The following is a 15269-nucleotide window of genomic DNA, read 5'->3' on the forward strand; positions in this document are numbered from 1 at the left end:
ATAAAGAAAACTAACAATGAAAAATGTGTGAATATCAGGGGAAATAAATACCGTACATAATGTTCTTGTTTATTTAGTTTACTTCAAAATGTACATTTGTCTTTAGATTTTATTTAAAAAAGAAAGATACAAAGCATCAGTATTTTTTGCTGTTTGTTCTGCAACAAGTAACTTTTGCATGAGAAGAGGACATTATGCTATTTGGAAATAAACAGTTCAGCTCAGTATAGGCACAGTTTTCAAGGGATATATGCTGGCAAATATTTACAGGTGCTTCAGGTATTCCTTGTCTAAATACAGTGATGTTAGTAATACTTTAGTACACTTACAAATATTATAAGTACTTTTAAGAGTTTAGGCATCAAATAATCATTCTTATATACAGACACATCAAAAGTATTCAGTTGTCTAGATAAGGCAAAGTCACAGGAGAAAAAGCAGATGGAAAACAGAATAAAAACAATAGTAATCTCTGTGAAAATGGGGCTCCTATTAAGTTAATATCTGTTTTCAAAAGAAAACCAATTGTTTAAGAAAAAAAAAAAAACTTGATAACATTTGCACAAAATCATATTGGTTGCAGTTTAAAAAAAAAAAAAAAAAAAGAGGTAAAAGGAGTAAGAACAAAAAAATAAAATAATCCTGATGTTAAAATAACCTGGCACTTGTCAGAAGGCATCTTGTACAGCGACTTTAAAAAGGTGTTATCAAACACTTCAAGGACCATTGCAATACTTACATCTACAATTGGATTGCAGGACCACCGCTGTTCAAAATATGAAGATTAGTTGAAAAGATGACTGATTATTAACACGTTATACATGGATAGCTGTATTACTATTTATGAAGTACCTGACTGATACCGTGCATAACAAAAGGGAAGCTTGCAAGTTACCTATTACCAGCTGTCACACTTAACAATGCCAACATCTATATCATACAAATGGTTTGATTCATATTAGAATTCTTATGCCATTACATTCTATCATTTCAAAAGGTGCAGGATTCTATCCTGCAGAATCCACAACTTTATTCTAACAATGCAGATACTTAACACACTTAAATGGACACTTCCATTAATATACAAAACACCTTTTACACAGGCTACTTAGGAACATTTACTACATGTGGAGCAAAGAACAAGGAACAGATTTACAGATTTCACTACAATCGGAAGGCAACCAGCAGATTTACAAAACAAAAATCAATGTCTGCATTTTCACATTAGCATTTAGAGGCCACCTTAAGGACATGTTCATACTGAATCAGCTGTGCTGGGCTTGCATTTGTCAAAAACCTGACATAACACTGGCTTAAATAAATGATAAACTAAAATGAATTCACAAATACTACCCAAAATGGATGAGAAACAAAGTGTGACAGTGAAAAAAAAGTTCTTATCCAAGAAAACAAACAGGAAATTTGATCCAATTCAAATCTGTTCTTTAAAAAACAAACAAAAAAAAAACACAACTAAAATTCGATGAATTGTTCACTGTTCCTAAAGTCATAAGCTGTACTGGCATCTTTCAAGGCTCCAATAAAACAGATAGATCATTTTTTGTCATGTTCACAATATTGCGTACACGTTGTAAGCCTGTGTGTGATACATTTAAAATGAAACTGCGCAGGACACTCAGTTCAAACAGGCTGCACTGTAAGCGAAACCACTGGCATTTATTCCCCTTTTGTTGACGAAAGTTCATACGATAGTGTTCCTTTGAGCATCTCGGTCTGGGAGCAGTTTTATTACATGTTCTACGTTTAGCCTTTGACCTTGGGTGGTCTCTGCCTCAAAGTCTCATTTTATGACCGCTGGAAAAGTAAAATGGTCACTTTGTGCCTTTCGAGGGAGTCTCCGACTCTGTGGACTGTCTCCCGTCATTCCACGCCTCTCGGGTGTTTTTCAGTGCCTGTGTTCTCTGTTGGTCGACCACCACGTAATCCACTCGCTCATCTGACGAGGTGTTACTTATGCCATTGCTCTTCTTCTAGAAAACAGACAAACAGTGAACAGAACATGAGACTTGCATCCCAGAAACCTTTGACATGTTTCAATTTATAAACTGCCTTGTAAAAATCCAGTGATCCAATAAAGGTATACAGCTTAAAGGGTCTCTTGAAGTATAGGCCCTTTGCTTTTCCAAAACCTGAAGGAAATGTGCAGTTGCTTCAATGTTTGACTTCAAAAGCTTAACCACCTCCCTTTGCTCTGTGTTGCACTTCCATGAGTCTGACCTAAATGTGAAAACTTCAAATACCCAATGCGTAAGAACAGTGGTGAAAGTAATGCATGCCTGAGAAAGGAGATATTCTGCAAGAGGTTTACCTTTCTAGGTGGTGTTGATTTTCCAGAGTCAAGGTCCAAATCTAAGTATTCCACCTGCTTATCTCCTTTAGGTTTCACCATCGGACTGTTTCCACCATCAGCACTCAGCTGTGCTCCAAGTTTTACATTCTGTAGCAACAAATACATCATTATTTTAAACCCTTCTTTGGTAAACACAACTTCATTACGCTTACATTCTCTAACAAGTTATGAATGCATACTTTGTGCATAAGATCACGCAACTGTTAGGGATGCCAAATATTAAAGACCAAGTCAAAAATTACAGGCTTTCCTTAATGAGTACAATATCTTATCTCCATCATGTAATCAGTTCATCCCATGTGATTAACTGATTACACAATGTATTGCAACAGGACAATATATTTTAAGTAACCTACAGGAATGGCAGTAAAATGTATTATTCCATATGGAATAATTTTAAAATAAAACACACCGGGTCAGGTTTACTTCAAAGTTCAGTGTTCACAACTGATGTAAAAGAAAATTAACCTTTTAAAAACTAAGCGCTACACGCTTCTCAAAATAAACACAAGACATATAAACTGGCATTCATATTAGGTAGTATGTACAGGAATTATTTAGCTAGCTCAGTGTTATAGAACATTGTTGATAACTGTTGCGTCCCTTGCTATCTGCATTTTTTAAATTTATTTATCAAAACGTAGTTGTATCTCTTATTACTTTGGTGTTTCTTCATCAATATTCAACATTACTACTATTGTTTCCTGCAGGTGGTGGTTCCAACTTTAAGGGTCCCTGACTTGAGAACACCACCAAACATAGTAGCATGCAAGCGCAGTATATCTTTGGAACCTCATCAAATAAATGATTTATCCAAATCAGGGTTTTAATTTAAAAACAAGAGTTTTAAACAGACATAGTGTGTGGAAACATTAAATTAAATTAACCTGTTCTGAGAAAACGAAGCAGGGCTGGAGAAATCTATTTGTCTGGCAACGAGTCCTATTGTTTTATAACCACTGTTGAGATCAGTAATCTGAGCCTCCATGCTCCTAGTATATTGCATAATTCAACGTTTCCCAAAGTGGGGATGACCCCAATACGAGCTGAGGCAAAGTTTCTGATGGCTCGCCAAACAATCTATAAAAGCATTCAGTGCACACTGTTTACTTCTTGTGCTTATATTCAAAATAAATATAATTTGCATACAAATCACTAGCAGTAATTATATAAACCTTTTTTTTTTTTTTAAATCACCAGTCTTCTACTTTAAATATGAACCGGAAAAATAAAGCATGAGGGGGCATTTTATTTCAGTTACTTGTGATTTTGAAAGCAGTTGTTAAATTGGAAGCAAAACGAAAAATTGTCTAATCCTACTCGCAGCTCTCGCAACTACCTACCTACCTTATATTAACTTAGTTTTTTTTCTTACATTGGAAACAAGGATGATCCACTTACTCGGTGTGTCATTTGTTGTGTAGCACTGGCTCACGAAAGGCTTAAGCCATCCAAATTGAAGCGGCATCTTGAGACAAGGCGTCAAGAAAGCTGATCAATTACTAAACAGCAAGTCGCTCTTAAAAAAAATCGTCCATTGTCTCAGAGAAGGCGATGAATGTGTCCTACCTTGTTACAATGCATATTGTAAAAAACAAAAAACGACACATGATTGTTGAGGAACTAATATTACAAGCGGGAACTGACATGTGCAGTGAAATCCTGGGCGCCAGTGCTGCAGAAAAGTTCAAAGTTCTACACCGTGAAGCTCTGGCCTGTCTGAACATGTCTGATGAACGTCATAATGTTTTAAATGCAGCAGTTATGGTTGTGAACTATATTGAGACCGGTGCTTTAAAGGCATGTTGCTTTTAGGCTTTGTACTGTGAATTAGGAGCAGATCATGAACAGCCATTTACGCACACTGACGCACATTGGCTTTCCCATGGGAAGATGCTACACCGTCTATTTGAGCTGCGAGAAGAGGTCCGTTCGTTCCTCATTGGAAAAAAAAAAAACCCTTACTGATTTTACTGATGATAATTATCAGCTTCTTTAGCTGGCACACCATGCAGATTTATTCACTTACCTAAATGAATTACATTTAGCAATGCAGGAAAAAGGCGGTAGCAGTTTTGAGCAGCATTGCAAAATTGAGGCATTCAAAAGTAAAGCTGCAACTGTGGCAGAAACGAATGACAGAATGTCGTTATGAAATGTTCCCACTTCTATCAGAATTTATTGAAAAGAACAAGGAGTTTGATGTCTCCATTGCCAAACAGGTAATTGACCAGCATTTAAAAGCCCTTTACGATAAAGTTTCAGGACTGCTTTCCTAGAAACCCACATGATGAGTACGGCTGAGTTGCTGATCCTTTTTGTCGAGGACGTAGCAAATCTCTCTTTACCATCCCAACTGCAGTCACAGTTCATCGATCTGCCATGTGACCGCACAATAAAAGGTACATTTAATAATTTACCTCTGACAGAAGTTGTGGCTCCTTGCCTTAGGCAAATACTTAAAACTCGCTGGTAAGGCAATATCAATATTACTGCCACTTACCACCACCTATCTGTGTACCGCAGCATTTTCAGTTAAAACTCTATTAAAAACAAAATACAGAAGCAGGCTATGTGTAGGTAATGTGTAGTATAGTAAGTGTCAGTAGTGGCTAGCCTAATCCTTGACAGGTTGTCGGTATGTTTGCAATGCTTGACTTTGAATTGAAAACTGGTTTTCAGTATGATGCAACACAATTTAAAATTGATATGTTAGTTTAATACCATCTGGTACTAATAATTAATTTGATAAAAGCAAACATTTTATCAACCTGTAAAACTATCAAAGCCTGAATGCTTATATTATATACAGTCAGCACTCGCATATCCGACCCTATAAAATGTTGACTTCAGTGACAGTTAAACAAGTGTGATGCGTATCTGATTATTTCATTTTGACCCGTTCCATCCCTTGACCGTTTTTTCAGGGAACAGAAAAAAGATACAATGTCAAAAATATATAGCTGAACTGTGTTTTAAAATAAGTAGGCTTCCATTTAGATACTGAAGCTGGTTTTGTTGGTACAGTCCTTATTTTCATCAGAAGTAGTATTTTAATTTAGAACGATATGATTCTGAAAATATCACTTACCAAAAGAGACGACATGTGGACTGTAATACAGTACATACTTTTAAATCCTGTATGTACTGTAGCAGTATGTAAAATTCCCCATTAACGACCCGACAGCAAAATTAAATCAAAACGTTACACATGCAAGACTGTGTAAAACGTAAAAGGAAATGCAATTTAGCAAAGGATTAAAAAAGCAAGTTCCCAGAATTAAAACAAAATCCAGTCAGTATTCATGATTGCGGAATATAGTGCTCGATAAGGCCCTAATGTCACAGTTCACTTACAAATAAAAATGCACAAAAGCAACTAAAGATCAGATTTAAAAAAAAAAAAAAAAAAAAAAAAAAAATGCATCACAGTATCTAAAACCTGTTTTACACTACCGTAGCTTGTCTCGTTCTCTTTGTTTTTGCTTCATTTTTGTCATGTATAACTGGAGTAAGCGCTTAACTGCACAATAAAGACAGACTGATTTGACATGCAAGAACAACACGGGCTGTGACAGACAAACATTGAAGAGATGGGTTTTGTATATATAAATAAAATGAAGATTTATTTTATTCTTAATACATGGACGGTAAAACGCAACTGATATGTATTTGGTTAACGGATATCCGAGTGCTGACTATAGTGTAGTGTAGTTGCAAATAATTGAAATGTCGTTTTTTGATTGGTAAAAGTATTTAAGTTAAAATACCGAATAGTGAACACTTTTTGGGTCGTTGATTCATTATTCCTGTGTTCGTTTGGGTTGCCAATCAAAAAGTTTGGGAAACACTGCTGTATGATCTGGGCTGAATTATCAACCCAGCGGTTTCAGACTGACATGGGCCCCAATTGCTGCGGCACACTCATTTTAGTAACAAATCTCAACAAAGCAGTTCTAAAAAACATGGGACAGGTCTACTACAGATGCTCCTACTCTCATTGCCTCAGCCCACCTCACCTCCTCTGTCCTCTCCCAGCCTGACACTTCCCTCTTAACAGGGGTAATGGGGACAGTACAGTAGAAGGACTTTTCTCTACAGAGCAAAGAAAAGGGAAAGAAAAGATGACAGGTGTCAGAAAAAGAACTGAAAAGAAATGCAAAGGGAAAGGATGCCAGAAGTAGAAAGGAAAACAAAAAAAAACAAAAAAACAAAAGCAACAGATGAACTTTCCAGCAACACAAAGGGGAAAAAAGAAACATGATGCAACAGTTCACAGAACAAATGTACAGATAACAGTAAAAGGACCCCTTTTCACTAGAATTAAAAGCTATTTTCTTGGTTTTTCTTTTCATATATATTTTTTTTAATTCACTCATTTGATGGAGATAATTAGATTTTTTTTTTGTTTGTTTTGGTGTTTGTGAACGAAGTCCTCAAGGACAGGGGAGGTGAACAGTACTCAAAACAGCTCACAAGACCCCAATCTTGATCTCGAAGGGACTTTCCCAAGCAGTGACTTCCTTACTTAATAATGTATAATACTAAACTGTGTGACCATGTCATCTCTTCTTCTGAGGGCCTAGCTGCATTTAAACACCTCAACCGCTACAGCTAAAATGTTATGTGCTCTAGATTACAACTGGTCTGATACATTTTGATTGTCAATTCAAATACACTGTATACAGTACAGTAGTAAAGAACTTGTGTTTATTAACAATAGCAAGAACAACAACAACAACAACAACTATTTACAGTAGAAGAGGTGTCCTTTATTTTAGGGGAAATGAATAATAAGGTAGGTTAAAGATAACACAAAAGAGAAAGACAGAAATTAAGACTCCAGTGCTGGTCCCAGAAAAAGAAGCTGGTAGGCTGAAAGCTGGAAATAAAAGCAAAGATGTGATGAACCTTCGTTTCACTCCCACTTATCGAAAGACTGCTCTTTAAGAAGGGGGCCCGAGTTTCTTGCTCACTTTCACCAAACTCAAGGTGAAACATATAGTAAAATTGATGCTGCCTTCATTCATGAAAGGTAATTGCTAATCGCGCAACGTCATCTAACCTTGAAAGTTAAAATATGTATATATTGAAGAGGAATGGGAATAAGACTCTCACTACATAACAGCATGAGCCACGTCAGTCTTTAGACACAACCCAGGCCTCCAGGCCAAACCAACTAGTGATGTATCTACAGTATTAGCATATACTTGAATACTATGTTAATGAGAACCTACTTGCAGGTAGAGTGTATGCAATCACCCTGTACTTAGACACACACTCAGTAAGAAGTCTGGCCAATAAGCTTATAGTATACCTAGAATGGATCAAATTGATATGCAATAGGAGTGTTATCCATCCCTATTGAATACTTTCATACTTGAGGAAGAAAGAAAAAAAAAGGATTTGTTTAAAGCATGTTTTAAAGTAACAATTGAAAAAAAAAGCAGCACAGAAATACAATAGTAGCAGTGTAGCTGGGTTTACATACTGGTTCGTCTGCAGACTGACTAGAGTTCATGGCTACATAGTTTTCGTCACTGTCCTGGGAGTCAGTGCTGGAGGCAGTACTGTGCACCGAAGGTGGTCTCGGAGGCATAGGGAACCTAGAAGAGCTAATTAGCAGGAAATATTTTATAAACAGCACACCCAGCAATCACCATGTAACATTACATTAGATGAAAAGCAGACCGATGCAGTAGTAAAACATCCTGCTGAGCAGTTTGACTGGGTACAGAAAATGTAATTACACAATTATAACAAGCGTGTCCGTGACATTCATCCCCTGCCATGCCTGTGAATTCAAAATTGGAGCTATCAGTAACAAGAAATAGTATACCACTGTGACCTATTTTCATTATAAATCACATGTAAAAATGTAAGTTTGGATAAGTGCTTCTCTAGATATGTGAAAACTTCTGGACAGGCTGTACCCATATACTCCCATATTTTAATTCTATCAATAACCTGTGCTAAAAGTTCCAAACAAATTGAACAAGCATTCTCTAAATAAAACTATAAAATAGAAGTGTGACACAGACAGGCAAAAGGCATCTATTTTCCCTTGATAATATAAATAATCTGTGCTTAAGAATGTCCTTGGCCAGGAACCGCAAGTTGTAAATATTCGGATAGAGATCTCTAGGTTAAAAATATATATATATATATATATATATATATATATATATATATATATATATATATATATATATATATATATATATATATATATATAAATGCAACACACAGACAGGTCGGACCAACAGACAAACACAGACTGCGAGACACTAAAATAAAACTTTGCTAAAGAAGGTCGGTAGAAATGGTTCTCTAGATGTAAACCTCAGATGTGTGACATGCAATACGATTGCACATACTCTGCTTCTCTTGATCTGCAGAAATGTGCTTTTGCTCTCCAAAATGCTCACAAGAGCTCAACTGTGGTCATTGGTCATTGGTGGTCATCATGGACCCACTGTCCCCCCCCCCCCCCCCCCCCCCCCCCCCCCCCCCCCCCCCCCCCCCCAGTTTGGCCCACAGATACTGTTATTGAGAATTCTGCTGATACCTCGATGGACACACCCAGAGGAAGTCAAGTATTGCACACATTCAACTGTTCTAAACTGTTCTGCTTTTTAGTAGTATTTTCTGCAGTGCAGTTTTGGTTAATTAAAGCTTTTAGGGATAACTGCACCACTGCATTCCTAAGCTTTTAAAAAGGCTGATATACTGTAGGCTTTACAAAAACAAATAACTTATTAAAATGAACAGCAACAGTGAACAAGAGTATTGCACTGCTTGTGCTTTATATTCCCTCCATTTCTAAATATAACCCTAAACAAGAAGTGCCAGTGAGTGGCATACTGGGCTAAAGACTATTACAGTGTTGAACCGTGTATGACTGTTTATGCTACAATATAACACAAAGGTCATTATGAGACTTTTGTGCAACAGATGCACATGATTGATGGGCATCAAATCGAAAAGTTCAGTCATTCATGGCATAAACACTGGTGTTGTGTGGCTGATCACTGAAAAACATACTCGCGAGAGCGTAGTGGTTGGGAGGGGGTTGGGGCTCCTATTGTAGAAGTAGTAGGACTGCAGTAGTAAAGGTCTAGGAACAGATGACAATGCAATACATTTTGAATAAACACTTCTATTTAGTGGCAACCCAAAGCAAACTGTAGACCGCTCTAAACCAAGCAGAACTGGGATACTGCATCTTCATTGGGTTTGCTCCAGGGAAATAATAAATTATAAAAACAGATTTAAAAAAAGAGACTTACTCTCGGGCAAATGTTCTGGTCACAGGTGATCTGACTGGAGCCTGGAATTCCTCCCATTCTGGCATAGGTTTGATTTCTAGGGGAGCCGGTTTAACTATTGAAGTAAGACAGACACGGTTACTATCACAGGGTTACACTGTATGGGCATTCATAAAATTCATTAATAAAAAAGTAAATGAAAGCACTTTTTTTTTTTTATTGCTCTATTGCAGATTACTGATTATTTGTTTACATCATCAGGTTGAGCAGTGGAAGCCTGCTGCCCTATTCACGTTCGTACCTCACATTATGGTAACATTGTCACAGGGCCCTCAATGTTTTGCTCTTGTTGATCATTCTCGCACCATTTGCACTTTCTCTTCCTATGCGAGTAATGAATGCTATCCCATTTGTGCTTTACAATACACTGTATTTATATATGAGTTTGGAAATGTTTGCCAAATAACAGCAGCAAAACAGTAATAGACTTGTGAGAAGAGGTAATGACATGAAAAAAATAAATACAAATAAAACGATGACAGCACATTTAACCACAAGTAAATTATCAATATTGCATTGTGTACTTTAAACCCATAGAAAGGTGTTCATTTTCATAATACAAGCTAATAGGCAAACCAACAGGCATGCAATTAAAATGTCAGGTTAAAATTTGGCATGAAAGGAACATATTTATCCTGTGTCCAGTAGATGGCAGTATTCCTCTATTCTAAGAAACTTGAGGTTTATCCTTTTAAACACCGTCAACCTTAAACCAAATTTGCCCAAGTTGGACATTGACTTAATTCTGAAACTGTTCTAAAACTGGTAGTGGTGGTGGTGGGGGGGAAACAGCTTCTTCAACAGTGCACACAAGTGTCGTTGCAGTGCATGAAAAATGCAAGAGGGGGTCCTTTAATAATTTCAAAATGGAGCCATGTTTATACAGAAATTGAAAACAGACACATTTTTTGTATCTTTAGCAGACCTGACACCTAACTTGAGCAACATGTTACTTTAGATGAACAAACATGTTAACACAAACAATATAATTAATTTAGTATTTGGGGGTAAAAAAATTAAATGGTAATGCATGCAGATTCTTACTCATTAAAATTAATTTTCCAAATCATTTGCAGAAAAAATAAAGTCCTGTATAAATGCAGTTGTGTTAAGTACATACCCTTGAATCGTCTTGGGAATTCACCTACGGTTTGAGAGTCAGTTCGCTCTAAACCAAGCGGTTTAGATCTTATTATTATAGGGCTCTGACCTGATTGGTGAAAGAAGACTTTCTTATTATAAGATTTCACTTTGAAGCCCCCACCCCAAGCAATTATTTATTTTTTTTTTTTTAAAGAGACGGTCTGGCTAAGCACATTCTGCACCTCAGTTTAAAAGGTACCCAAGTCTGGCTTCTGCAATGCTCAAGCTGGAGGTCTAATGCATAACCTGTACACCATTTTCCCAACAATAGCATGCCGACACTTTATGCCATGCAAATAAGTTCTGAACAATGGTTAACAAGGGCATACAAAAACAGACTTGTAAGAGGTTTAAAAATATATAAAAACACATATTGCAAAAAGTGACTTTTCTTGATTTATAACACCCCCCCCCCCCCCTCCCATTCTTGCATATACAGTATTTCCCCCTTTGTCAAAACCAGGCTGGTTAGCACATATGCAAATCTCTCTGCAAGTCCCCAAAGAAGAAAGAAAGAAAAAAAAAGAAAGCCACCTTTTACCAACTTAAGCCATGACCCTGCTAGCACCCCCTCCCATTCAGCCACAGCAAACCAAGTGCAGCTGCAGTTTACAGAGATTTCCACACAGAACTAAGCAAGAAATGCAGAGAAAAAGAACTGACACCCTTCAGAACAGCTGATAAGCATACAGGCACAAGGAGGTTCCCAAAGCACAACAAAACAGGGACATTTACTTGACATTAAAAACTTCAGACATTTCAGAATAAGAAACATACAACAAAAAAAAGCGCCTTATTGGGCACATCCATAATGACAGTGGTTAAAAGAAAAATAAAAGCTTCCTGTGGGAGACAATGGTTCAGAAAAATATAAATACATACAGTAAATTTCCTTCTAGCTCTATTTAAATTCAGATCTTTATGTTTGTTCTCTAACATGAAGGATCATACATCACAGAGTCATGCACTCGGATTTGCAAAGATCATTTAAAACATGATGCAACAGTAGGGAAATCCATGTCTTTCCAATTATCCTTGACAAGGAACAGAGGAAACTGAACTGGTAGTTCAGAAAAAGAGGCAACCCCAAGCTTGCTATATTTTCAACTTGGAAAATTTGAAAAAGCAGGAGTGTGAATACGTAACTATATTTTGTTAAAGATAAAGAAAGGTGGAAAGAAAAAAATGGTTTTACTTTCTTTAGAAACAAGTAAAGAACCCCTTTTAAACTGTAGATTTTGATTAAGAAAAAAAAAGCTGTAACGTAGGACAAAAAAAATAGACTGGAAAGCCACTTGCTTTTACCTCTAAAGGCGTCAAAACTATGACAGCACTTGAAGCATGAGCTATGTTCACAACTCATTACAAGACTGTACTCCGTCACAGTTTCTGATCTTTAAAACTGACATGATTCAGGACAACAGCCAGTGTCTGATCAAAGGGTCCTTTGAGTGTCTGAAAAACAAAACCTGCGTGAACTTTTCAAGACATCGAGGTGGGGGGCGTGGAGGGTTCTTTGGGACAAGGCTGGGGCCACAAAGGCACAGCACTGAGGCAGTCTGTACTGAAGCTCCCCACAAACAAAAAGCTTTTAGTTAGAGCTACACACCAAATCAACCCCCTTCAGTCAGCAAAACAAGAAACAGTTTCTTGTTCATTCATTATAGTCTATTTATACTGGTTATCAGACTACAAAAGCAGTGTATCATTTCAGCTACTCCATTCAACTAAATGGAACGTCTGAACCACTAGAATGGTTATGCAACAATTCTTACTCTTTGTATAAAACACGGGATGGGCTTAACAATCCTCTCCTGAAACATAACAGTGATGATGACAGAATTGCTTTGTCTACTGCAGTCACTGCTTGCTTTGAAGTACAGCAGGTGTCTGTTTATTATGAATAATGGGAGAGGCAAGTGTGAAGTATGAACATGACATTCTGTATGCAGCAGCAATAATTAGAAAAAGAACACCTATACAGACTAAAGAGATACTTGTAAGAAATTATTTTACACTTTATACAGCATAGATTTCAGATTTGAGTTGTTATCAGAAGGTTTTCAGCTATTTATTTTCTAATAAGGCAACTAGTATGTCAGTTATTATGGAACAACAACAACAACCACATTAAAACAAAAGGAACAAATGACAGAAGAGACCATTTCGAAGACAAGGACAGAAGAACAGACAGGTCTTGTCCATGCACTACAGCAGCACCCTTACCTTTTCGGTCAGGTTTGAGGTTCCTGTCCACAGGGGGCGGCTGACAGTCGCTGATGAGAAGCGGTCTCCTGGGCGGTGTCTTTGGACTGGAACGAAAGCCCATGTGAGCCGGGGGTGGGACCTGCTTCCCCAGCGAGGAGAACTCTGTAGTACCGGGTGTCATGGGCATGTAGTTGGCCTCTTGGATGGGTTCAGAGAGGCTGCCGGAGTGGTGATGGGAGGGAGAATTGGCACTCATATGAACGTAATTCTCGTCCATCTCTTCATTCGAGGTGCAGAGTCCGCCGACAACAGCCACCATGCCCTTGTTCTTCTGCAGTGCAGAATAACAGCAACAGAGCAAGTGTGAGAAGAGGCATTCTCCCGAAAGAAAGAGAACTTGCATGATGTAGCAAAGCAGTCAACAACTTTTATAAACTGTGCAAGAAATAGTGTGATCAAACAGCACTGGTCAGAATAACGTGCTACCGCTGTGTGCTGGAGTTCATTTTGGATTAAAGCACTGCAGTAACTTAGGGAGTATCATCTTTTTAGCACCAGCAGCAGTGTCAGAATTGAAAAGTGTGTGAATATGGCTTGGAGACAAGTACTGTGGCAACTGGTCCTCTGCACTCTGCGAATGTAAGGAAAGCCAAAACTAAACAGGAATTGGAAGGTTTGTAGAGCTATGGCCAAACGTTGTGCATCACCTAGAATTTTAGGATTCAGACAATTAAAACAAAAATCAAAAGAAACTACAAAATGATATTGCAAAAGTCTACTGGAAGTCATAATAGTAGCGCAGTATTTCATGTTAGATTTTTCAATTTTTGTCGGTTTTTTGGGCAGTATATGGGAAAACTACAAAGCTGTATGTAATTTAATATGTTACCATAACATTATTCAGGGGTTTTCATTCAACTTTATGAAGCAAAATGAGTTCATTCTATAGGGAGATGCAAAACCTTTAGCCACAGCTGGAGATGTATGCTGTTACTGCTATTGATACACAATAAAAAAAATTAAAAAAGAAAGAAAAAAAGAATCAAGCAGTAAAATCAACAAAAACAAACCTGAGGTTGCAGTAGCTTGGACAGACCAGGATCAATTAGGCAATGACAATGCCCAGACAAAATTCAAAATAAAGATTCAGACCTGGGGTCACTTACAATTGTAATTATGCATGCATATATATGACCAGTTTCCCAGTCCCTGCCGATGAAAAACATCCCCACAGCATGATGCTGCCACCACCATGCTTCACTGTGGGGATGGTGTTCTCGGGGTGATGAGAGGTGTCGGGTTTGCACCAGACATAGCTTTTTCCTTGATGGCCAAAAAGCTCAAATTATAGTCTTATCTGACCAGAGTACCTTCTTCCATATGTTTGGGGAGTCTCCCACAAGCCTTTTGGCGAACACCAAACGTGTTTGCTTATTTTTTTCTTTAAGCAATGGCTGTGTTCTGGCCACTCTTCTGTAAAGGCCAGCTCTGTGGAGTGTATGGCTTAAAGTGGTCCTATGGACAGATACTCCAATCTCCGCTGTGGAGCTCTGCAGCTCTTTCAGGGTTATCTTTGGTCTCTTTGTTGCCTCTCTGATTAATGCCCTCCTTGCCTGGTCCGTGAATTTTGGTGGGCGGCCCTGTCGTCAGGTTTGTTGTGGTGCCATATTCTTTCCATTTTTTAATAATGGCTTTAATGGTGCTCCGTGGGACGTTCAAAGTTTCGGATATATTTTTATAACCCAACCCTGATCTGTACTTCTCCACAACTTTGTCCCTGATCTGTTTGGAGAGCTCCTTGGTCTTCATGGTGCCGCTTGCTTGGTGGTGTCCCTTGCTTAGTGGTGTTGCAGACTCTGGGGCCTTTCAGAACAGGTGTATATATTGAATTGCATAAAGAAGGAAAAACATCGAGTGAAATAGCTTGCATCACTCGATTTTCAATGTGTTTTATCCGAAGCATAATCAACAAGTACAGAGAAACATGACCTGTAACTGACAAACCCAGGACTGGAAGAACCAAAAAGCTGTCTAACAAGGATGAGCAATACTTGAAGATAATATCCTTAAGGAATAGAAAGAAGACAATCGTTGAATTGATAACAGAACTGACAGAAGGCACAGGTGTCGTTGTCCATTAATCAATTCAGCACTTCAAAGCAACAAATGTTGCTTCACAAAGTCGAATGAAACCTGCTGAATAATGTTACATTAACATA

At 37.8% G+C, this 15269-nt stretch overlaps 1 protein-coding gene across 4 annotated transcripts in view; it reads right to left on the bottom strand.

Moving 5' to 3' along the window:
• Nucleotides 1-397: 397 nt before the first annotated feature.
• LOC121297028 (GRB2-associated-binding protein 1-like) overlaps nucleotides 398-15269 on the bottom strand; it is an 89968-nt gene continuing 75096 nt past the window's right edge. Inside the window, exons 6-11 of one of the 4 annotated variants that reach the window (XM_041223048.1) lie at nucleotides 13069-13381; nucleotides 10820-10909; nucleotides 9661-9754; nucleotides 6391-6466; nucleotides 2330-2458; nucleotides 398-1991 (exon numbers count right to left, since the gene is read on the bottom strand). In XM_041223048.1, coding sequence (XP_041078982.1) covers nucleotides 1833-1991; nucleotides 2330-2458; nucleotides 6391-6466; nucleotides 9661-9754; nucleotides 10820-10909; nucleotides 13069-13381 — 861 coding nt within the window. In that variant the 3' untranslated portion in view covers nucleotides 398-1832. Of the gene's footprint in view, nucleotides 1992-2329; nucleotides 2459-6390; nucleotides 6467-7862; nucleotides 7987-9660; nucleotides 9755-10819; nucleotides 10910-13068; nucleotides 13382-15269 lie in introns of those variants that run through there. The other 3 variants (XM_041223044.1, XM_041223055.1, XM_041223062.1) reach the window with 3 other exon arrangements.

The sequence above is a fragment of the Polyodon spathula genome, chromosome 2 (assembly GCF_017654505.1).
Source record: "Polyodon spathula isolate WHYD16114869_AA chromosome 2, ASM1765450v1, whole genome shotgun sequence".
NCBI classification, from domain to species: domain Eukaryota; kingdom Metazoa; phylum Chordata; class Actinopteri; order Acipenseriformes; family Polyodontidae; genus Polyodon; species Polyodon spathula.